Below are 25,993 nucleotides of genomic sequence, written 5' to 3' on the forward strand. Positions count from 1 at the left end.
TACAGACATTCTGTATTTACAGATACTTGTGTTAAAAATTACTAAAAGCTGAAGTACTGATTCAGCTTCTTTTCTCAAGTAAAGGTTAAAAAATACAGGCTCTGAAATGTACTCAAAAGTAAAAAGTTGCTCCTTGAAGGACGAGTCTACCATCTATTTTTACACAGAGGAAAATTAATCGTGTGCTATTTTAATATTTTAATAGTAATACACGAGAATAAAAATGTTATTCCATTTGAAATTCTAACGAATCTGCTCAGCTTGTTATGTAGGACACATGTAGTGACAAAGACATGTAAAAATGAACTATTTTCTGTTGCCCACCTGGTAGAGGGTGACTTTGCCTCCACACCTAAACAGGAATATGTGAACAGTCAGATCTTTAAGTCACCAGATGTTTCACAAGATATCTTGGCTGATTTCCATTTCCTACATTTTCAGTATAGTGGATATTTTCTTTATACTAGACCTATGCAGTTAGCATGAAGGTGGAATTCAATGAATGAATCTAAGCATCGTCAGCTTAACTACAAATTAATCTACGACACTTGATGTGACCCAACACTGACCATGAGCATCACAGCCACAGTCCAACACAGTGCCCTACTGTGAAATCACCACAGTACTACCAGCTAACCAATTTATCATCTACTAAACTACTGAATATTTTCATGCAACATTTTAATAACGCAACATTGTTTTGCAGGATGTTTCCCGATATGAAAATACATAATTTATCAAAACACATCATACACAGATCCAGTATGTGATTAAAAATGAACTACCTTTAAATCTAATTGCACCTCTACCTCTCCTGTCCCGTCTTTCTGAGATGCTGTCTTTCTCCTCCTCTGAGAAAAGCTATTCCACATTTTTTTCTCTCCCTAAATACAGTAGCTGGACATTTAGCTGGCAACACATTGTGTGATAAACTGCACACACAGTTGTATGTTAGCTGATGTCTGTTACCTAATAGAGATGTTGCATTTGAAATTACCTGACAGTTAAAAAACTTTACTCCCTTTATACTCACTCCTCAGAAGCGCTAGCGAAATGCCTAAATATCAAGGCTACACTGGATTGAATAGTATGTTGCTTTTAATAGAAAAACACCATACAGGACAGTGTGACTGCAATAAAGAAGAAGAAACAATAGAACGTGTTTTAATGCACTGTCAGAAATATGATGCTGAAAGAAGACAATTGATCAAAAAGCTGGGTGATATGAAAGTGAAACTGGACTTGGTTGATTTATTTCATAAGAACTTGAGAAGTGAAAGTTATCAGGCCATATTTTGCTTTTTAACCCTGTAAGACCCAACCCATCAAAAATAGCCAGAAATTCTTTTTTCTTTTTTAACTGAGATGTTTAATAATCCTAATAACAAAATCCACTTTTTCTTTGGTATATCATGTTGTGTATAATATGTTTTTATTATATATTTTTTGTTTTGCATTTGATACATTGGGCGTTTTGGCAACTTTTTGTTAGCAACAATGTTAATTTTAGACAAAAACAAAGAGTTTTGTCCATAACATTTTATGGACAAATTATGGCAAGTATTGATCATGTTGATGAGATGGAGGTCTCAGAAACTCGTGTATCAAATATGACACAGAGGGCATTATAGGGTTAAGGCGGACTAATTTGTTTGGAAGGATTTGAATGTTTGTTTGTTTTTTTATCCTTTTGTGGACGTTTCGGTCCACACTCCACACCAGTTGGTGGCGGTAGTGCACCATTTTGCTGTTTGTCAACCGCCAATAAATATTATAAAGAAGAAGAGGAGGAAGTCGAAGAAGAAGAAACAAATATGGCGGCTTCCTGTGGGTCAAAACGGCGACAAACTGAGGAAGTTTTTCATTCTGTGAACTTGACACTTTGAGCCGACGCTGCTTTCAGTATGTGGACGAGCGCCAAGACAATAAGAGCTTCTGTGGAATCGCTGAAGCGCTGTCAGCGTTGCTGTATGGGGACAGTATGGAGGGGCGACACTGACCGCGGGCAGCGACAGCTATGTAGAGTCCTGTCATCGGCATCAAAACCCAAATGGAGGCTCCTGTTTTTTGGCACTGATCACTTCGCTGTGGAATCTCTCAAACTTCTCACATCCTGCAGGTGCGTGTCCCACACAAGCCGCTTACAGGCGTGCACACAGGGTTTCACACTGCAACGTGTTACATATCATGTCACATATCATACACACAGAGGAGGATTTTTTTTTTTTTGCAATATTATTGCAATAGTTTGCAATAATATTGTAATGTATTTTTTTATTGAAATTAATCTTAATTAATTTGTTGAAATTGTTTCCTCTTCAGACACAGCAGTTTAACCTGCCAGAAATCGTCCTCTTGCCTAACGTGCTATTTAACTTAAAATGTAATACGAAATAAGCTCCAAATGTATTAGCACAGAGTGCCGTCAGTTTTATTAAATAATAAATGCAGTAGATTCTGAAGAAAATGGCCTGTGAAGATTTTTTTCAGCTTTTTTTTTTTTTATATCCACATCTCTAAATTTACAGACAGGAACTGTGTTGTGCCACAAAGTGATCGTCAGCTTTTTGCAAAACAACGTTTATGTATCATTTATGTATGACTGTAAAACTCTTATTGACATTAAAAAATGACCAGATAGATTATAACGTAGAAAACAGGGTATGCAATACCTCAGGTAATTTATTTATTTTTAATGTAACCTCTTTGTAAATCCTATTGACTGCTGACTTTTTAAGAATATAAGCAAAGATATTAAACAGAAAACACACATCTGAAATCACCTTTGGCACAACCAAGGAAACGGCTCTTTTACATTTACTGAGATCAGTAGCAGACTTGGCGTTTCAGAGTGAACATAAGTCATCTCTAGCATGTTTTACACCGTAATGGACTACAGTTTCTGTGCTATGCAGTGCAAACACAACCAGAGTTCATACATAAGGCACACGGGATTATAAGGGGCTCTGTCGACTTTCAGAAAAATCAAAGGATTGATTTAAGTGCGCCGTATTTTCCAAACAACACGGTAATAACGACGGCCCGCTAGCATGCTCTACCAAAAATAGTGCTTTGTTGTGTGTCTGACGGAGGAAAGCTAAACCAGTTCCACACCACTGAAGTTGCAGCATTTTTACAAACCAGTTCAGGTTCATCTGTTTACAAAAAAATTGTAAATGTAAAATAATAAAATCAATATTCTTCTGTAGCAATAACAAAGTATAACATAAATTATTCTGTAGCAATTACACAAGAATATCCAGTAATGTCCCTGCCTACAATTAAACACATTCTCTTACTGAAAATCATCTGCTGTGGCAAATGGGTGCAAGCCTTTGACCACAAACGTAGTCACTGCTCGGTGACATTCGTCTGGCCTGAAAGGAGACTCTACCGGTAGACTGCAGCGAGGACTGCCAGCATCTGAGCCAGACTCTTTCTGTGTCTCTGATTGTGGTTATCTAAATGCACAGTAATAGCAGGTTTGTAATAAGGCAGATTGCACTAACATAATATGCACTGTTAGTTGATTATTTATTTACCTGCCGTATGAACGGGAGAGGACGTGTTTCCTGTTTCAGACAGTTGTCTTCAAATCTCAGTAGCTGATCAGTTTTTTAAAAAAAATCCTCAGATTTGCTCCTGTGGCACCAACAATCAAAGTCACTTTCTTTCCCAATGCATTGCCCTTTGCTCACTTTTAATTTCAGCACGTTGTCTTGAACTACAAGTGTACATTCACTGAATTGTAGCAATGTCAGTGGTTGAGTGGTGAAGTTCAGTATTTGTATCATACTCATTGATCAGTGAGTGTACATAAACACACAGGTTACATACAAATGGAGCTTTTCTGTGAACTTCTGTGAGAAACAGTCCTTGCATAAAATACTAAAATACTATTATCACTTTCAAACAAGTCAAAGTTCTTGTGAGAAAAGCGCCACCTCTTGGTAATACTCTGTAACTGAATGATAGTGGCTTCGTAATAGTTGACACATCCCACAGGGAGGACCAGGCAGCAGTTCTTGCTGGCTTTATCTGTATGTGCAATTCCAGTGTCCTATGTACATTTAAACATTTAGAGAGGGCAGGGCTGCAACTATTCATTGAGTATTTACAATAATTCAATTATAAAAACTCTGGACACATTCTTCGCTTAATGCACGGCTCTGTACTGCGCCATTGTCACCATGAAAACAAGACATTGCACACTTTTGTGACTAAAAACAGACCTGCAATAGAAACTTATTTAGGAGAAGTGTGTGAATAAAATCTACATGGGCGAGTAAAACTCTTACAAAACCCTGAAAGACAGAGTGAAGGTAATTTTTTATGCCTTAATTTAGATTGCATACATATTTTATGTTATTTGACTTTGATCTTAGACTGTACTTTAGTGTATTTATATAATTTTGCATTTAAGAAATGTTTGTCTTTACATACAATCAGTGGGCTTGGTTATTTTTTGACAAATGGAACAAAAAACATTCCACTTTCTAAAACGGAAACTAATGAGCACTTGAAAGATCTTTATTTTTTCTCTTTTGAATATTTATCAATGCTCATTAATAAGACACAAGTACTAATTGATGGAATAGATTACTAAAAGAATCGTTAGCTTGCAGGAAATAGATGAGGGCTTCATTGACACAGAACTGTGTTGTAGTTTAATTCCAGACTCCATGATCAGAAATCTCACTGCATACATTGTTCACAAACACAAAGTCAATAAAAGTGAGGAAATGAATACAATCAGTTTAATGCTCTATTTTCCACTTTGATTTCCTGGTAAAATAGAGCCTTTAGTATCTGGTATTGACTTTAAAACATATTTTTGTCCTAGAGAGTTGAATACACTGCTGGCGTGCTACAGTTATTAGTTTGTTTTTTTTATACTTAACCCTTCCTTTTGTGTTGTAGGGGCACCAGTGAAGGGATAGTGGAGACCCTTGAAGTTGTTACCTTGGCTGGTGATGTTCCAGTGAAGAGGTTTGCTCAAGAGAACCACCTTCCGCTACACAGTTGGCCCCCTGATGATGTGAATGGACGGTTTGATGTTGGTGTGGTCGTGTCTTTTGGCTGCCTACTTCCTGAGAGACTAATCAGCAAGTTTCCATAGTGAGCATTTATCGTTGATCAACTAATCGTTAAAACCTGGGGACTGGTGCCGTGCTGTGGTTTGACTATGATCTCACGGTCTCTGAAATGTTGTGACAATGTCCTCAGTACCCAGGGCTGCCTCTTATAGCTCTCACCCTGGGTCTTTCAAGGGTGGGTTAATTGTTGTAATCAGATTTTTCTTTTCTGTTTTAAGAATCCGTTTAACATCTCAGTAAACTCATGCAAATGCACTGGGAAGAGAAAATAAAACAAAATAGGTGATACTGTGGAGAGACACATAAATACAGTGTACATATGATGGGTGACAAATTAAAAGAAAAGGCTGAACCCTTGGCCCTGTCACTGAGAGGTCCAATTAGCACTTTCTGCTGACATCCACAAAGAGAAAATGAATGAATATCTAGATTAGTGATACCCCCCAAAATCAAGGAAATATATGACTTTCTCTTGTATTTTGATTAGAGTGAAGATTTAAGATTGGATAGGTCCCCTGGGTTGTTTTGTTTTTTTTTTTGGGGGGGGGGGGGGGGGGGGGATGGCTGATCTAGATGAATGGTGTCATTAGAGTTTAAGAGAGTTTGACTTTTAAGTCTCTCTAAGGCAGTCCTTCCCAGAGTGTGGGACCCGCCCCCTGGGGGGGGCACAGAGCCATTGCAGGGGGGGCGCGGTATGAAAAGGGGGGGGGAACAATAACGCTTGGACACTGATAGCACGGGGCGCCCACACAAACGCAAAGCAGGAGATGAAGCATCGCTGAATATGTTTCCAAACCAACTTCATTCTAAGCCAAAGACTAGAAAATCTGGTGAAGCAAATCTGCCCTTTGGCTTCACCTGCACAGGTGCTGAGGTAGGTCTCCCTGCAGGGTTGGTTTCCCCTGCATCAGGAGCAGCGCTGGGCTGTTTAAATCAGGGACTAACAGGATCCCACATTCTTGATTTTTAGTTCAAACACTTCTCATAATGACTAACTGCTCCTGACATGTTGGAGATGTGAGCTCTTTATACAGTAAAGTTACAGCAGGATACAAATAACATCAGGCTGATCCTGCCACGATTTGTTCCCTCGGTTCAAATCACAGACAAACAGGATCCCACAGCTGTTTATGTTTTTGAACACATTTTGCACAGAGAGGCATTTTTTGAAAAATGTATTGATAACAATGTTGAACATTATTACAGAGGAAAAACAACAACACATAAAATAATGACACCGTGACGCCTCTGCCTTTGTAAGTGGAGGGACAGTAACTGTGTGTAAAACCTGCAGACAGTCAGATTAACAGTATTTCGTCTCTATCATTCTGCAATTCATCTCATGTAAACAATAACGTGGCCACAGCGTGACGTGAATAAAGGCGCATACCTTTGACGCTGCGTGACCAACTCTGTATTCCTCGTCCACACGGAAACGCAAAAAAGGAGTTTTAAAAAATCTCCGTTTTCGGAGATTCGAAACGCCGTTTACGTGGACGAAACAGCTGCGTGTTCAAAATCACCCGTGTAGGTGCGGACGCAGCGTAAACGAGTTAGTAGTTTATTTTATTACTACCTGTAATTTATTGCTGTTTACTTGTATTTGCTTAACTGTTTACTAAATGTTTGAGGTGTGAAATAAACCAAAATATGGGCGCGTGTGGTTGGAGGATGTGTGTGTGCGTGCCGGGAAGAGGGGGGGGCGCAAATATTTTTCTTGTAAAACAAAGGGGGGCCCAGCAAAATAAGTTTGGGAACCACTGCTCTAAGGCACAGTCAAGCCCATAATTATTCACACCCCTGGCACATTTTGACTTGAAGTTACTTTTATTTAACAAGCGAGGTTTTTTGTTGTTGTTTTTTTCGTTTGTATTTGGACTGGAAATGACACAGGCGTCTCCCAAAAGATAATAACACGATGTACAAGAGGTATCATTGTGGGGGAAAAAAATATTTCTCCACTTTTATTTAGATTTGATCAAAAAGTGTCATGTCCAAAATGATTCATACCCTTCACAAACTGTCAGTCTCTGGGAAAATCCAAAAATTTATATCACCATTTCAAATAGTCCAAGCTGTTCTAAAGCATCCTAATGACCCTGATTAATTGGGAACATCTTTTTTAACCAAATCAACAGGCGAAATTCAATTCAATTTTATTTATACAGCGCCAAATCACAACAACAGTCTCCTCAAGGTGCTTTATATTGTAAGGTAGACCCTACAATAATACATACAGAGGAAAAGAAATCTCAACAATCATATGACCCCCTATGAGAAAGCACTTTGGCGACAGTGGGAAGTAAAAACTCCCTTTTAACAGGAAGAAACCAGGCTCAGGGAGGGGCGGCTATCTGCTGCGACCGGTTGGGGTGAAAGCTTACAGCACCTGGTACTCCCAGGCGGTCTCCCATCCAAGTACTAACCAAGCTCAACCCTGTCTAGCTTCCGAGAGCAGACGAGATCGGGTGTGCAGCAGCTCTCTGCAGTTGCTTATGGACAGTCATGGCTAAGACAAAGAAGCTCAGTGAGGACCTCCGGCTGTGCATTGTGGCTGCTCACAAGGAAAGGGATACAAGGCCCTATCTAAATATTTTCAAGTTCTAGTGGCTACAGTATAAAGTGTTATTAAAAAAATACAAGATGGCCACACCTGTGCTGGCCAGATAAGATAGTGAAAGAGGTGAAAAAGAATCCAAGGTCCACCACTAAGGCCATCCTGGGGAATCTGGGCTCTGTTGGTGGCAGACAGTCCAACGCATACTGCACACTGTTGGGTTTCACGGATGCAGACTGAGGAGGACGCCAATTCTCCAGAATTGCAAATGCTCATCTGGATAAGGAAGAAGATTTCTGGTCTTCTGTGTTATGGTCAAATGAATCAAAAATTGAATTATTTGATCACAATGATGTTTCCTTCATTAGGTGTTTAAAAAAAAAAAAAAAAAAAAGGGAGAAGCCTCCAACCTTGAGAACACCATCCCCTCCTGTCAAACATGGTGGTGGGAACCTAATGCTTTGGGGATGTTTTTCAGCCAATGGACCAGGGAGTGTAATCACAGTGAACGGCACCATGAAAAAAAGAGCAACACATGAGGATTCTTCACAACAACATCAGGCAGTCTGCAGAGAAACTTGGCCCTGGGCACCGGCGAACATTTCAGCACGACAACGACCCAAAACACAGCAAAAGTGGTGAAGAAATGGCTGGCAGACAAAAACATTAACATTTCGCAGCGGCCCAGCCAGAGTCCTGACTTGAATTAAGAATCTGTGCAGGGAGCTAAAGGGTCTTAGACCCTCCAACCTGAAAGAGTTGGAGCTCATTGCTAAAGATGGGTGAAAATACCCGTGGAGACGTGCAAAAAAAGCTGGTCTGCAATTATAGGAAGCTTTTGATTGATGTAATAGCCAATAAAGGCTTTTCTATTGATTATTGAGAATGGTATGAATAATTCTGAACGTAACACTTTTTGCTCAAATCTAAATCAAAGCTGAGATTTTTTTTCCCCACAACGATACCTCTTGTGCAACATTGACGCCCATGTCATTTCCGGTCAAAAAAAGCGAACTCGTTGGTTAAATAAAAGTAACTTTAAGTCAAAATGTGCAGGAGTACGAATAATTATGGGCTTGACTGTGCTCTAAGGAGCACTGAAGCTGTTCTACACAAGGCATGAGATCAGAACCTGTATATAAATCCACAGAAACAGACACTGCATTCTCTTTCAGTGGGATTTTGAATGTTCACCCTAGCCTGCTGCCAAGATGGCGCGGTCCAGCTCCTATCTTCCACACCATCTTGCATGGTGACAGTGTGACAGGAGTCTCCATCATCCAGATCCGACCTCACAGGTAAACAGCAGATAAATGTCTGAGTATTTTCTTTTTCCTGATAACAACCATAACAGAGCTCAATATCACCCTGCAGGTTTGATGTGGGGCCTATTCTCAACCAGCAATTCTATCAGGTCCCTGAGAATTGTACTGCTGATGAGCTGGGAGGTACTCTAGCCACAATGGGAGCACATCTCGTGAGTTAGAACATGCAACGTACAACTCCAGTTCCATAAAAGTTGGGATGTTATGTAAAATGTAAATAAAAGTAGTGATCCAAAAGTCTCATAAACCCAGTCTATTTACAATAGAACGTGAAAATCTATTAAATGTTTACATTGAGAAAATTTTCCATTTTAAGGACAATATGAGCTCATTTTGAATTTTATGGCAGCAACATCTCAATACCAGATGTTCTCAGCTGGTGAAAGGTCTGCAGGCAGGCCAGTTCAGCAACAGGAGTCTTCTATTTCAAAACCCTATATACGCCTTTCAGCATTGTTAGAGCATTTTCAGATGTGCAAGCTGCCAGCTCCATAGGCACTAATGCACCCCCATAACATCAGAGATGCAGGGTTTTGAACTGATAACAAGCAAACCTTGGTAAAGATTATTGAACCTCTGCCCCAGCTTTACTTCAGAGAAACACTACCTCCTTAAGATACTCCTTTAGATACTGATTAGATCAGGGGTCTCGAACTCCAGTCCTCGAGGTCCTGAAACTTTTCCATGTGTCGCTGTTTTGAGATTTGCAAATGAATTTTTTTTACCAACTTTCGCACAATGTCAGCATTTTCAGAACTGTTGCAGATCATGGTTATTTTTTTTTACCTTTTACCAGCAGGACTGTAACATGATTGCTTGTGTGTGCTTTTGCAGCTGATTAACACGTTGATGTCACTGTCTGAGAGAATGGAAAATCAAAGGGAACAAGGACAAACTGGTGCAACATTTGGTGCGTAACGCTGAGCTGGATACATATAGTTGTCTGAATGAAAAACTGGTCTTCTAACTTTCAACATGATTTCCTCCAACAGCCCCAAAAATCAAGATGTCCATGAGCTGGATTGTGTGGGAGGAACAGACTTGTGACCAAATTGACCGTCTATATCGTGCAGTCGGGTCCCGGGTAAGGCTCATTGCATAACTAAGTCATGCCAAACTCTCTTGGAGATCTCAACAATGACCCTCTCTTACATCAGATACCTTTGAGGACTATGTGGATGGGCAGAACAATAAAACTTCTGGATTTTGCTGGAAAATGTCATGTGTCATTATCAGGTAAAGTGATTAACCAAACCGGTAACACAATAAACAGACCGTATGAGTGTTTGTGACGTTGGTGGAGTTTTAAATGAATGTCTTGGCCAGATTCTATGCATAAAGTGCCCAAATATTTCTCCTTGAGTTGGGATCTTTTGGTGTGAACAAGAAGCTAGCCAACAGAGGCACAGGTCATGTGACTCAAAGTTAAGGGTAGCTCAACAGCTTCTAAAAGATGCAAACCAGTGAAAATATGAGGATAGGACTCTCTCATTAAATCACAGCGGCCTTGACAGCCTCTATTTTTAGAAAAGCCTTGAGCTGATCCTGTAATAAGAGCACTAACCTGGACTTGAGAGGATATTTTTCCCATATCAGCTTCTTTTCCTTGGCTAAAATTCAGAATCACATTCAAAATCCTCCTCACAGTCAAGGTCTTAAGTAACAAGGCCTGATCTTTTTTTGAAGACCTCATAGTGCCATATCACCACAATAGTTCCTCTGATACTGCTGGTTTACCTGTGGCTCCTGGAGTATTTAAAAACAGTATGGGAGGCAGAGCCTTCAGCTTTTAGGCCCCTCTCCTGTGGAACCAGCTCCCAGGTTGGATTCGGGAAACAGTCACCTTGCTGCTTTTAAGATTAGGCTTAGAATTTTCCCTTTTGATACTGCATATAGTTAGGGCTGCATCAGGTTACCATGAATCCTCCCTTAGTTAGGAAGCACTAGGTTTAGGTTCCTGGGAACTTCCCATGATGCACTGAGTTACTTAAGTGATTAGTTGTGAGGTCTGTCATCAGCTAGAAGGAACGTGAGACTACTGCAAGCAAGAAATAGTAAATGGGAAAACTCGGATGATTTCAAGGCATTAATTGCAGCCAGTGTGATGACTAGTTTCTGGTCTCTGCGTCGGGGATATTGGGCTTTCGGTATCAAGGACACTTTACATGCAGACCAGAAGTATCTAGGCTCAAACCACAAGCTTTCCAATTAGTGAACAATCCAGACATACTAAAAGAAAACTCCAATTTTTTGTGGAATTTGTGGAGAAAGATGACAGTTTTTCAAAAAAAAGATCATCTCAGCCACAAAAATGAACATACATGATCATGTAAATTGTCTAGATAATGTCACTGCACCTGTGTTGTAGACCTTTGTTAATAAGTAAACCTTTAAATAGAAATATTTGTAGAATCAGAGGTGGGAACCTCTAAGTGAGAGCTATGGAAGTTGTAATTTGACATAAATGTGCCCTACTGTATGGTATTCCAATATTGTATAACAATAACACTGTGCTGCCATTATCATTCACATGCTGTTTGCAGATCAAAGAAGGAACCCCATCCCCGGTTCAGTGAGCTTTCAGAAGGAGTCAAATACTCTAGCAGTCTGCTGCAAGGTTGGTCCAACTGTTCCCTCGAGCACCCCTGACCTTCTTCACTACATGCTTACCATAGCGTCTGCACTTTTCCTTAGCTTTAGTAGTGAGGTGACAGGTGACTTTCACACAGTTGCCACCATTGCTAAGCAACATATCAAAGACATTGTATTTGTGCAAATTAATTGAATGGTGTGGTTAAATGTTCGTCTGTGTTGGAGATGTTTCTCCACGTTGTTGTGATCAGTATTGGATTCATTATTAAAAAATAATGTGTTACACAAAAAACCCTTTTCTTTAAAGTAATGCTGTTCATTGATTAATTACTCCTAGAAGAAAGTCATTTGTTCTTAGTGTCAGCATGCAGTCTGTGCAGGTGCTTGCAAAGAGCTGAAGTTGTGTTAGCAGCAGAAGGTGGTTGTTTCTGTGGGGTGGGGGTGCTTCTGCTTCATCCTGACATCTGCAATGACCACCTTGGTTTTCTTCGTGATGAGGAACAAGTTGTTCTTTGCACTCCACTCTGGCAGATGCTGCACCTCGTCCCTGACGGCCATCTTGTCCCATTCAGTTATAAGGCCCACCAAGGTGGCTTCATCTGCACCAGTAACATCAGCTAGCTGTTGGCACATTTTGGGGATGGGTGCGGATGTTATTAGAAGGACCTTTACTCTTATTCACTGTCACATCTGATGAGAAAACTCTTAGTAGCATGGTCTCCAGAGGTGGAGAGGACTTTAGAGTAGAGATGGACCGATCCGATATTACGTATCGGTATCGGTCCGATACTGACCTAAATTACTGGATCGGATATCGGAGAAAAATAAAAAATGTAATCCGATCCATTAAATATCACGAAAGCACCTCACAAAACTTGCAACACGCCGTAACTCGCCTCAGAACGTTAGCACGTCGGAGCAGTATGCATCACGTGATAGAGCGGCTGTGGCATGCGGGACCTGTCGGTGGTCTGGATAGCATTTGGAGCTTCGCTAGCAACCCGGCATTTCATCTCCGACAAAGTTATCCCAGAGAGAAGTAAAGCAAGTGTGTAAGTCCATCTCTGAATGTAAAGCATTCCTGCGTTAAGCTTAACAAGCGACTGCCTCTTCTTGCTGCTACTTCAATCATGAAACTGCTTAACGATCAGCTGATCGGCTTTTCTGTCGCGAGTCCGTGTCTGTTGTTTGCTTTTGGCCCACTTTGCACCAGAAAGAGGAAACCAGCGGCTGAACAACAGCAGCACGTTTAAGCTTGATCAGCTGTTGTTAGAATGTATTTAATATTACTTTCTACTCGAGGATCTTTTTCTACGCAGCTGACGGCTGGTAACTGTGCAGAGTTTAGCCAGGGGGGCCGATAGGGCATTAACAGGGAAAAGGGGGCACAAAGACATACTTTTCTTTCTTATTCTCATTTAAAATGTCGAGCTTTTAATAATTAATTATCCGACACCCAAAGTTTTAATTTGATGCAAAATGAATAGAAGTCAATTACTGCATATAGTAACTGTTAAGTCTAATATACCCTAGTAAGCTATAGTACTTTTTCCTTTGGGAAGGTACCATCTGTGCAGTCTGCAATTTTGTTGAAGAAAGATGTTGAATCTATTTAATATTTCTTGAAAAAGAATTGATTTCTGTGCATTTTTTTTCACACTGCATCAAATTAAGGTTGATTACGTCGATTAAGCATCATGAGGTGGAGTGTGAGGGGTGGTTCCCTATTTTTTATTTATTTATTTTTGTTGTTGCTGGGAGTTGGAACCCTATTAGTTAGGTTGCTTAATATTTATGCTAAGTACTCTTTAAAATACCAGAATAGGGAGGATGGTGTAGGTCTAAGTTTATTAGATTGATCAGTATTGCTGAACTATGAAACATTTTTTTTGCATACAGGTATAACAGAATAGCTTTAGTGTAGTTGTTGTTTTAAACTTGAGTATGAACTTATACAAAATGCAGCAAGATATTTAAAAAACAGTTTTGTTGATTAAAAAACACTATATCGGATTCATATCGGTATCGGCAGATATCCAAATTTATGATATCGGTATCGGACATAAAAAAGTGGTATCAGTCCATCTCTACTTTAGAGCAGACTCTTTGTTGAGGAGAAACATACTCTGTCAACATAAACTCACACATACTGTAGTGAGAGCAGTTTGATACCAGCATTCAGACTTTGGCAGTGTTGCATTTTTTCTTGTCACCTGACCAAAAGGAAGACTTTTTGTAAAATATCAGTCATAAAAGCACCGCACATTTAAATAGCTTTAGGATTATAGCACCACAGTTTCATCCACAAAGAAGCTGTCAGTACATACAATCTCTACACCATGATGTTGTTTGAGCTATAAACAGCACCAGATAATTACAGGAGCTAAAGAATGTAACAATAAAATTGCAGCAAAACCACATATGAGCGGGCAGAGTCAGGTATGGGGTCTTCACACCCCCTTCTTTCCCTGTTTGTCATTTGGAGCTGGGAGGAGGAGTTGGCGGATTGCCACTCTGGGGAGGATGGCACCTGGACCTTGGGGTATAGAGTATGTATTTATATATGTGTATGAGGGTGGGAATGCATGTTTGTGACTGTGTGCCTGTTTGTCTATGTTTATGTGTCTGGTTGGGTCTTAGACTCTTCCTCTCTGGGAACATCTCGGGCCCCCACCTATCTCCCCCCACCACACTCCCTGCCGGTGGCTGATGACCTCACCTCTTGGTGCATTGTAGTTCTTGGTGTCTGGGGCTGGGTGCTCGGGTGTGTACTGTCTCACTCCTAGTGGCTGCTTGGCGGGTCCTGGTGCGGGTGGCTCGGTCGTGAGGGTGATGCTCTCCTCAGCTCTTTTCTAGGAGGGTGGCGCATCTGCCCTTTCGGTGGACCTCCTTGGACTCTTATGTTCTGGGGGGCCTTTAGATGTCTGGGCCTGGATATCCTTCACGCCTGCTTCATTTCCTGGAGGGGCAGGGCTATGGCTCCCCACAACTACTATCAGATATGGATAGTAGCATTCATGGAGAAACCTTTTGAATGCAGGCACGCTCACGCACACGGGTGTTCACAGACACACGCTATCTTCCTTGGCTGCTCCCTTTAAGCATATTGTGCTCGGTATCATTCAAAATGTATGATTTACAGTTACTTCTGCTTATCTAGGATGTTGCTGTGGTCTCCCTACTGTGTTGTTCTCTTTTTGCTTGTTTTCTTCCTTTCCCATCAGGTAATGTAGCAGACTTATTGTGTCTTTTCTCTTGGTCCAGTATGGCACAGCTGTACTGGTCCACTTGGGAAAACAAATCTGTTGGGCATTTTTCTTGGCCCTCAGACAACAATTCTGATTGGTACAGTGCCGAGAAACAGACCAAAAAAATAATCAAAGAATGGTGAAAAAAGACCTTTATTGAAAAGTCTTTCAGATAAGCAAATGGTTAAACTTTTTCCAAGATGGCGCCAGCAGTATGCACGGCGACACGTCCGTCAACTCTGCTAGCTTTGCTTTGGCTTGGCTAGCCTTATCCTTCTCTATTTTATCCCAAAATGCCCTCGCTCTGCGTGGCTTTACTAAATGTAAGATCATTAGCAAACAAGACGTTTGTATTAAACGACTTCCTAAAGTCACAACAGCTGGACTTTCTGTTTCTGACAGAAACATGGCTTCAACCCGGTGAGTCTGTAGCTTTTTCGGAACTGGTCCCTCCTAATTTCTCATTCTTCAGCCTCCCTCAGTCCTCTGGTAGGGGGGGAGCCTTAGCCACCGTGTTCAACGCTCGATTTCATTGCCATCAAACATTACAGCACGACTCATTTTCTAGTTTTGAACACCAGCTGTTTGAGTTACACCTGAATTTTGCTGTGCCTTTGCTGTGTGCCCTCATATATCGCCCTCCCAAGTTTAACAAGGATTTTATCAAAGAGTTTTCAGGTTTTATGGCTGGAATCGTTCTTAAATTTGACAGTTTTTTAATCCTTGGTGATTTTAACATCCATGTCTGCTGTGACTCTAAACTTTTGGTCAAGGACTTTTTAAATATTATTGACTCTTTTAACTTGACCCAGTGGGTTACTGGTCCCACGCATGAAAAAGGTCACACTCTGGACTTGGTGCTCTCCCACGGGTTGGATGTGTGCATCACGGAAATATCCGAGTTGCGCATCTCCGATCATCTTCCTGTGTTGTTCATTCTAACACTGCGCTGCTCGATGGATAAGCCGTACGTCCCAGCGCGCAAAAAGCGAGCGCTTAATGTATTAACAGCGCCTGCTTTTTCTGCTGCCTTTATGGACTCTGGAATAATGAACTCCAACTGTAAAAGTGTTGAGGACCTTTCGGACATTCTTCCTTCTACCTGCACTGATATCTTGGACTCTATTGCTCCGCTCAGGACTGTGCATTTATCAGAGCCGTGGTTGAATGAACATACGCGCTCCCTCAGACGTGACTACAGACGCGCTGAAAGGAGATGGAAAAAGGACAGATTGTATGTTTCCCTACAGATTTTAAGGACTCGTCTTTCTGCTCACCAAGAAGCTGTAAAAACTGCAAAGACACAGTTCGTCTCAAACTTAGTGTCAGTAAACAGTCACAGGCCTCAGGTACTTTTTAACGTTCTTAATCGCTTTCTTAGTTTATGTGATAATTCTGGAGTCACGTCTTCACCAAGTATGTGCGATGATGTTTTAGCATTTTTTTAATGACAAGATCCTATCGATTAGGGCCCTTGTCTCGTTGTCTGCTGCCTCAGATCAGAGTCCTTCTCCTGTGTGCTCAGCTGTCTTAGAGCAGTTTGATCCCGTCTCCCTTAAGGACTTGACCGCGGTAGTTAGTAACCTAAGATCATCACACTGCCCCTCTGATTGTCTCCCCCCGAGCTTGCTTAAAAGCACTTTTAATACTGTTGGGCCTTTCATCCTGAGATTAATTAATACGTCCCTTGCTACAGGCTACGTCCCATCATGCTTTAAACAAGCAATAGTTCAGCCTCTTCTTAAAAAACAAAACCTGGACCCAGCTGTTCTGTCCAACTACAGGCCTATCTCAAAGCTTCCTTTTCTATCTAAAGTCTTGGAGAAAGTGGTCTACCTACAGTTGCAGGACCACCTTGATTTTAATATGATCTCTGAAAAATTTCAATCTGGTTTTAAATCACTACATAGCACTGAGACGGCACTTTTTTGGACTTGTCAGCAGCTTTTGACACGGTCGACCGTGACATCCTGTTATCACGGCTAGAATTTCATGCTGGCCTAAAAGGATCTGCCCTACAGTGGTTTCGTTCCTATTTGTCAGAAAGGTTTTTTTTTTATGTCAGTATGGGCCCCCACAACTCCAAAATAGCCCCTCTTAAATACGGTGTACCTCAAGGCTCTATTTTGGGTCCTGCCCTGTTCGCACTCTATTTGTTGCCATTGGGCTCCATCTTCTCGCAGTACAGCATTTCATTTCATTGTTTTGCTGATGATTTGCAGATTTATCTACCTTTAAAAGCAGGGTCAGACCATCCGCAGCTCTCATTACGCTGCCTTGATGATGTCAAACAGTGGTTGTCATTAAATTTTTTAAAGCTAAATGAAAATAAAACTGAGGTTGTCATTTTTGGCAACGTTAATCATATCGACAGCACTCTGGGCGCCTTTTCCTCGTATTGTAAAACACATGTAAAAAACCTCGGTGTCTACATTGATGGTTCTTTTAAATTGAATAAGCAGGTGAGTGCAGTAGTTCAGTCCTGCTTCTTTCAGTTAAGACAGCTAGCCAAGTTAAAGCCATACCTTCCAGCTAACGTCTTTGAGCGTGTTATTCGCCTTTTTCTTACTTGCAGATTGGACTACTGCAATTCATTGTGTTATGGTCTAGATCAGGCCTCCATCCATCGTCTTCAGATGGTTCAAAATGCTGCTGCTCGCCTGCTAACTGGTACCAAGCGGAGAGAGCATATAACCCCAGTTTTAGCTTCTCTACACTGGCTTCCTGTCTCCTACAGGATCCAATTTAAACTTCTACTTTTTGTTTTTAAGTCACTTAATGCCCGAGCCCCTCCTTACCTGTCTGAGCCCCTCTCTGCCTATGCTCCACGAAAAACCACGAGGTCTAGCTCAAAACTAATGCTGTCCATCCCACGGACTAACCTCAAATCTCGTGGTGATAGATCCTTCTCTGTGGCAGGTCCCAGACTTTGGAATAGTCTCCCCTTAAATATTAGATCTGCACAAACACTTGAGCATTTTAAATCATTACTAAAGACACATTTCTATGCCCTGGCTTTTAACACACTATGACCCAAGCATTTTGGTCTTATTTGAATTAGTTTAGTTATTGTTTTAATAATTTTACTGTCCTTTTATTGTTTTTTTATTGTTATTATTGTATTACATTGTTGCTTTTTAATACCATTTTATATTGTTAAGCACTTTGTGCAGCATCGGCTGTTTGAAATGTGCTATATAAATAAATTTGACCTTGACCTTGACCCCTGAGCTTAAACTTCCTGAAATGTTGCAGCAGTAGTACTGCTTTCTTTGTTTCACTTTGTCCTGTTGATTGTTGCCCTAAGTTTTATATTAATGTGTGTTCCAGGATGGCTGGGTGGGATTCAGATCAGTGCTCCTGAACAAAAGACTCACTGCAGCTGATTTCTATAATGGCTACCTGCATCAGACACGGCAGAAGAACACGCCGTGTGAGACGGCTGAAGGACAGTTTTTCAGTAAAAAAGGAGGAATTGAAGTGCATCAAATGAGAAAAAACTCAAAGTTGTGACGCAACAATAATATTCTCACTTAAAGTAAACACAACACCATCTAATGAAATGTACTGTTTTTAATGTGTTATACTTTTAAGGCATTTGCATTCATGCCACAGTTATTTTTTGCTGTATTTATTCTATTGCAATAAATGATTGCAATGTTGATCAGCAGTTTCCAGGAACAATAATGAACTGATTTTTTTTCCCTTTGAATATTTACCTTAAGGACTTTTCCCCGTCTCTACCAGTGTTAATGGTTGGGCTGTAGATGTGATGGTGTTTGGTTGGTCTTTCAGTCTGGAATTGCCCTCCTCTTTGCTCCATACTGGAATCTCTCAGCAGCAGTTGTAGTGTATGATAAATTAAGACACCAAACACTGTGACGTTAACATGTACACCATACATAAACATGTCCAAATACAGCAGATTGACCAGTATTTATAGCTACATCGGTTGTTTTCTGCTTTTCTTCAGAGAGCTTATATGACCTTGTTCTAGAAAAGTTGGGGTGCTGTTTAAATAAAAGAAAAATGCAATCCTTTGCAAATGTTGAAAATTGTGAAAATGTTTACAATGTTCTGTTTTATTCGCATAGAAAACCTATCAGATGTTGAGAAAATGTCCCATTTTGTGAAAATATTAGTTCAGACTCAAACTACATAAATTTCTTAAATACAATTTTTAGCTATTAGAGAAAAAAGGTATTCATGGTACAGCAACATCAATAACTGTTGACATTTTTTTTCCTATCGATCCTTTAAAGTTGTTGCATAACTAAGAGAGGATTCAGGGTCACCTGATCTAATCCTAATTATATGCTTTATCAAAAAGGCAAGTTTTAAGCCTAATCTTAGAAGTATAGAGTCAAACTAGGAGCTGGTTCACAGAAAAGGAGCCTAAAAGCTGAAAGCTCTTCTTCCCCTACTACTTTTAAATACTCTAGGAACCACAAGCAAGCCCACAGTCTGAGAGTTAAGTTCTCTGTTGGGGTAACACAGTACTATGAGGTCTTTAGGATAATATGGAGTTTGATTATTCATGTATGTGATGAGCTGCTAACGAGTATTTTATTTAGTAATGACCCCAACACTGCTGTCGTCTCCGGAGACAAAAGTTTACCTTTTTGGAAGGTGTATGTCCTGTTACATCTGGCATAAAACTAACACCGCGCTTCATGAAATCATACTAAAATTCAAACGTCGTGGTGGTGGTAGTATGATGGATTTTCCAGATTTGATGGAGTTTATAAATTCTGTTTGACTATCTGAAAATCCGGAAGGAGAATGTCTGGCCATCAGATGTGTCCTGAAGCTGAAGAGCTCTTGGGTTATGGAACAAGAAAATGATCTGATGATCTGGTCCCTTAAAAGTCTGAAGTTAAATCAAGATGCTTTGACATGACCTGAAACAGACTGATCATGGTCGAAAGTCATTCAATGTGGCTGAAGCAATTCTGCAAAGAAAACTAGGCCAAAATTGCTCCACAGTGATGTGAAAGATTCATAGCTATTGATCCCAAACGCTATGAGATAACTGACCAATCATTTTTAGTCATTCAATGCTTTAATAATTAATAATCCAAGGAAGAAGTGTTTTACTGGTGAATGCTCAAGGTGGATAAACGAACATGTCCCTCCCTGAGCCTGGTTCTGCAGGTTTTTTCCGTCCCATTGTTGCCAAGTGCTGACTCAAAGGGGTTGTTTAATTGTTGGGGTTTTCTCCATATTTTTGTACAGTTGTTACCTTACAATATAAAGCACCTTGAGGCAACTATTGTTGTGATTTGGTACTATATACTAGAGATGGCACGATACCACTTTTTTATGTCCGATACCGATACCGATATCATAAATTTGGATATCTGCCGATACCGATATGAATCCGATATAGTGTTTTTTAATCAACAAAACTGTTTTTTAAAATATCTTGCTGCATTTTGCAAGTCTGCAAGTCCATACTCAAGTTTAAAACAACAACTACACTAAAGCTATTCTGTTATACCTGTATACAAAAAAAATATTTCATAGTTCAGCAATACTGATCAATCTAATAAACTTAGACCTATACCATCCTCCCTATTCTGGTATTTTAAAGAGTACTTAGCGTAAATATTAAGCAACCTAACTAATAGGGTTCCAACTCCCAGCAACAACAAAAATAAATAAATAAAAAATAGGGAACCACCCCTCACGCGCCACCTCATGATGCTTAATCGACGTAATCAACCTTAATTTGATGCAGTGTGAAAAAAAATGCACAGAAATCAATTATTTTTCAAGAAATATTAAATAGATTCAACATCTTTCTTCAACAAAATTGCAGACTGCACAGATGGTACCTTCCCAAAGGAAAAAGTACTATAGCTTACTAGGGTATATATATTAGACTTAATAGTTACTATATACAGTAATTGACTTCTATTCATTTTACATCAAATTAAAACTTTGTGTGTCAGATAATTATTTATTAAAAGCTCGACATTTTAAATGAGAATAAGAAAGAAAAGTATGTCTTTGTGCCCCCTTTTCCCTGTTAATGCCCTATCGGCCCCCCTGGCTAAACTTTGCTAGATCCGCCCCTGCACAGTTACCAGCGTCAGCTACCTAGAAAAAGATCCTGGTGTAGAAAGTAATATTAAATAAATTCTAACAACAGCTGATCAAGCTTAAACGTGCTGCTGTTGTTCAGCCGCTGGTTTCCTCTTTCTGGTGCAAAGTGGGCCAAAAACAAAGACGGACTCGCGACAGAAAAGCCGATCAGCTGATCATTTAAGCAGTTTCACGATTGAAGTAGCAGCCGGAGAGCGAGAGGCAGTCGCTCGTTAAGCTTAACGCAGGAATGCTTTACAAACATTCAGAGATGGACTTACACACTTGCTTTACTTCTCTCGGGGATAACTTTGTCGGAGATGAAATGCCAGGTTGCTAGCGAAGCTTCAAATGCTATCCAGACCACAGGGCCGCATGCCACAGCCGCTCTATCACGTGATGCATACTGCTCCGACTGCTAACGTTCTGAGGTGAGTTACGGCGTGTTGCAAGTTTTGTGAGGTGCTTTCGTGATATTTAATGGATCGGATTACATTTTTTATTTTTCTCCGATATCCGATCCAGTCATTTAGGTCAGTATCGGACCGATACCGATACGTAATATCGGATCGGTCCATCTCTACATATACACCGCATTCCAAATTATTATGCAAATGATATTTCTCTTGGATTTTCCTAAACAGTCGATGCAAGTAACAGAACAATTTTCGAGTCATCAGCTATTAGTTTTATTAGTATAATTTGAACGTTACTGAACAACCCTCCCAATGAAAACATACTGTTTTTTAAAAATAAAAAAACTTAAAATGCACTGTTTCGAATTATTAGGCACAACAGAGTTCCAAAATATTTCATAGGTTGTAAAGAACTGAAAATGGTTATTTGTTGAATTTGCAGCATTAGGAGATCATATTTACTGAAATCAAAAGCTATTTCAATCAAAAAGATCTTAACAGGTCATGTTACGTATTAACATAGGACCTCTTATTTGATAGCAGTTTCACAATTCTTGCATCCATGTAACTTTTTGGAGAGTTATTGTTTGAATGTCTGCAGGATGTCAGAATAGCCTCCCAGAGCTGGTTTTTGGATGTTTTGAACTACCGCCACCCTCCTTGGTCTTTTGCTTGAGAATGCTCAAAGGTTCTCAATCCGGTCTTTTAGTGATGACATGATGAATCCTGCTTCTGGGCCCAAACTACCCTGCGTATAAGGCTTTTGTGGGGTTTTTTTTAACATGTTTTAATGCTTTGTATCTGGTTCTATTTATTCCAACCCGTTCTCACTCCCAAAGCGTAACATTTTACGCTAGGTGACAAATCGTCACCATATTACGTTTTCGGCTACCCACCACGTTCCTAAATGACGACCTCGGAAAAAAGAGGAAATATGAGAACCGTCTGGACTGAATCTACACATGTTCGCTCTTTTTCTTCAAATCGCTTAGAAACACGCTATTTAACATCATTAAAGTCCTGGTTAAGGTCCGGAATAAGGTTATGGTCAGGGCTAGGGATAAGGTTAGGTTTAGGGCTTTAATACAGGGCTGGAACGTCTACTACCGCAGGAGCGTCATTGCACTGGATTCCATCCATAACCCGCCGCGTACCATAAGAACGCCGAAGGTCTCCTTTCGCGTTCCTCAGGAACGCCGCGGGACGTGACAAAACGTCGACATGTTACGCCTCGGTAGTGAGAACGCTCTGTTTATTCTCAAAAAGCCCCTAAAAACAGTCAGTGATCACTGTCACCCTCTCGGTTTTTATTACCGCTATTCATTTTAAAGCTCAGTTTTTAAAACCTTACGATGGAACTACAGTCCAGCCCATTCAGCAGTATATTGATGACTAACCTCGAATTGTGGATGAATTATCTCAGTTGTTCTCCTGACTGAAGTTTGGTCCATTTACAGCATCCTGCCATGCGATTGCATTTGTCCCTTACCATCCAGAATACTCACGGCAACTTTTATCGAGTGGAAAGAAGTTAGCGTTCATCCTCCACCCTTCACTGTTAATATTATGCTAACGTAGCTGTGTTGCTAGCGATCACATAGCACATCGTTATATCAGCTAGCCAAACTAAAGTAACCCTACAAACGTCACTGCTGTTTACTTTCCTGTCTTCATTTATGTTGGAAGTGATAGCAGAGCTGTACGTTTTAATTTGTTTCAGAAATCTCTCAGTCAGGACAGGCTATATTATATTTAGATGGAAACTAGCGAGCTAACTCTTTGCTAACTTCTACTACGTTAAGTTTAATAAATTCCGTTTTCATGGATGCCTGGATGTTTAACTTAATTTTTACACCTGGTAAAGCAGCCACACTGATCATTTTATTACAGATGAAAGAATTTAGATAGTTTTTAACTCTCAGTAATGCCGCAGTGATCGTTTGGCTTATGGACCTGCAGCGGAGTTTGGGCCCAGACACGGTTAATGACGTCAGACTTAAAGACCGGATAGAGGTCAGGGGAGGTCGGGGGCCACACCATGAGTTTCTCTAATTTTATGCCGATAGCAGCCAATGATGCAGAGGTATTCCTTGCAGTATGAGATGGTGCATTGTCAGGCATGAAGATGTTTTTGTTGTGGAAAGCATGGTTCTTTTATTTTGTACCATGGAAGAAAGTGGTCAGTCAGGATGTCCACATACTTTGCAGTAGAGCTGGGCGATAGAACGATAACGATATGTATCGCGATATAACTTTTTCTCGATAGAAAAATTAAACTATCGCGATAGACCTCGCCGCTCTTGTCCTCTTAAAAAAAAAAAAAGAACAGCCAATCCAAATTACGTAGCGCAGAGCCGAACCAATCACAGCCGCAGCATCACGTCACGTGACTTGTTACGTACAGCACAAGTGCCAAGCCACACATGTGTATTTGTTTGGGAAGCAGCCAGCCACCGTACCGCCCGGGTAATGGAGGAAATGAGTGTGCCGACTAGAAAAATCAACCGAGCGTGACCGAAGAGAAAACAGATGATGGTTCCAATGCCGGAGAGATTGTCGAACGGAAGAGCCATAGAAGCTCCGTAGTGTGAAGGTATTTCGGCTATTTCAAGTCTGACAAATAACAGAGTAGCGTGCACTGTAAATTGTGCCGAAAGCAAGTCTGGAAATACAATAAACTGGTGCATGCGCTACGTCCACACGTACCCGGGCATTCTGGAAAACGCAGATTTTTCTATGCATTTGCACCTTTCGTCCACACGTAAACGGCGTTTTTGGTCACTGAAAACGAAGATTTTTGAAAACTCCGTTTTTGCATTTACGTGTGGACCAGAAAAACGGAGAAAACGCAGCATCAAAGGTGTGCGCACTTTTTGACGTCACACTGTGCGCCACGTTATTGTTTCGGTGAAATGAATTTCTACAATACTGTTGCTGTTAATTCTACTCTGCAGTGTTTAAATGCTTACATATACACACAGTTACTGTCCCTCCACACATACGACTCGGTTCTGCTTCTATGCCCCAGCTGTCATGGTCCCTGTGCCTCACCAGCTGATTCTGTATTAGGCAACATGTTTTCTCTCTCTCTCTCTCTCTCTCCCCCCTGCCGGGGCGATGCTCATTATGTGCTCCCGCCCCTGGCCCACGCACCTGCTGCCTATCGGGACAATCACAAGGCCGATTTAAGACACCAGCACTGTGTCACTCGTCGCTGGATCGTTGAGTTATCAGCGTCAGTCGCTCAGTAGATTGTAAATAAGGATCTGTGAGTTCGTTCCGTCTGTTCGCCTCTAACTATAATCTCTGTGTACAGATCTATCCCGGACCTTTCCCAGCCTGCCTGTCATCCCGTGGACGAGTGAGTGGATGGTGTTTCCCCAGTGTGGGGAGTGAAGAGAGAGAGCCTTTGGAGGGCGTCAGATTCCCGTCTTTTCCCTCACATACCCCGGAGCCCTGGACCCCCCCCCCCTCCAGCACTTTGTAAATAGCATCACCTGGTGTCGTTGTGTAAATAAAATCTGTAAATCCTGTAAGGAGTCCCGGTCTGCGCCTGAGTCCGTTAACTGAAACCTGACACCAGCTTTGTTTACTTTTTCCCACCGAGGCTTCTAGACTTCTGATTGGCCAACATTTCTGCACGGTTAGGAATCTAGCGCCACCTGCTGCTTTGGCATGTTCATAGCAGCGTTTTCCTTCATTTCTGCCTTTATGTGTGGACGGGATTATTTTTTTAAAACGAAAACGGAAAATCTGTGTTTTCAAAAATACCCGTGTACGTGTGGACGTAGCCTCGGTCTCTGACTGGAAGCGCTAATTCGTCATTCGGCTTTTGTCAGACTAAAGTAACTGTTAAAACTGTTTGAAAAGCTCAGCTATACAACAAGGAGAGATTGAGAATTTCCTTTTAGTTCTCAGTTTATTTGATATTGACAAAAGTTAGTCAGTTTTGTCTGTTCTTCTGTAAAACAAACTAAGATTTATTTTTAGAATTAATATTTTGTTTCTAAGTGGAATTGACAATTTAGTCTGTTTCGTTTGTTCTATTTTGAAACTTAAACGCTTTAGCGGCTGCCTTTTGTGTAGTTTGCAATATTTGCCTTTATTTATCTGAAAAAGTCTCATGTTCCTTAAGTACATCTACCCTGTTGAACTTATTATGGGAAATAAATATTTAAATAAAAACAAGCTGCTGATTATTTCACATTTTACTTGTGAGCAACGGCACATTTAAATCTTACAAATATAGTTATTTGGCTTATATCGTGATAGATATCGTTATCGCCTGAAATGAAAAAAACATATTGTGATATGAAAAAATCTTATATCGCCCAGCTCTACTTTGCAGAGGTCACTTTCACACCTTCAGGGACCCTGAAGGGGCCGACCAGCTCTCTCCATGTAATTCCCACCCAAAACATGACTCCACTACCTCTTTGCTGACCTCACATCCTTGTTGGCACATGGTGGCCATCCACCACTCCATCCACATGGACAATATAGGGTTGCACGGCACTCATCAGTGAACAAGACTGATGAAAATTAGTCTTCATGTAGTTCAAGGCCCACTGCAGCCGTTTCTGCTTGTGAGCATGAACCTGTGTGTGCCGTGACTCAGCCACAAATCTCTTGACAGTACAATGATCATGCTTATCACCAGAGGGCAGGGATA

At 40.8% G+C, this 25,993-nt stretch overlaps 1 protein-coding gene across 3 annotated transcripts; it reads left to right on the forward strand.

Annotated features, from left to right (window-relative positions):
* Nucleotides 1-1,768: 1,768 nt before the first annotated feature.
* Nucleotides 1,769-25,836, forward strand: mtfmt (mitochondrial methionyl-tRNA formyltransferase). Of its 3 annotated transcripts, none has more exons than XM_085279203.1 (9): nt 1,769-2,119; nt 4,921-5,118; nt 8,829-8,951; nt 9,028-9,130; nt 9,813-9,888; nt 9,971-10,062; nt 10,136-10,214; nt 11,522-11,595; nt 24,638-25,836. In XM_085279203.1, exons 1-9 carry the CDS (start codon nt 1,905-1,907, stop codon nt 24,806-24,808), a joined length of 1,131 nt encoding a protein of 376 aa, XP_085135329.1. In that variant the 5' UTR covers nt 1,769-1,904; the 3' UTR covers nt 24,809-25,836. The 3 variants fall into 3 exon arrangements, with proteins under 3 accessions (XP_085135329.1, XP_085135338.1, XP_085135320.1); XM_085279212.1 differs by lacking the exon at nt 24,638-25,836 and adding an exon at nt 18,149-20,804 and having other exon boundaries at nt 1,771-2,119; nt 4,921-4,989; XM_085279194.1 differs by lacking the exon at nt 24,638-25,836 and adding an exon at nt 18,149-20,804 and having other exon boundaries at nt 1,774-2,119.
* The last annotated feature ends 157 nt before the right edge of the window (nt 25,837-25,993 follow it).

Source organism: Mchenga conophoros, linkage group LG1 (genome assembly GCF_057382185.1).
Source record: "Mchenga conophoros isolate Kocher_MC1m ecotype Shallow Benthic linkage group LG1, M_conophoros_male_GT1.1, whole genome shotgun sequence".
Lineage (NCBI taxonomy): Eukaryota > Metazoa > Chordata > Actinopteri > Cichliformes > Cichlidae > Mchenga > Mchenga conophoros.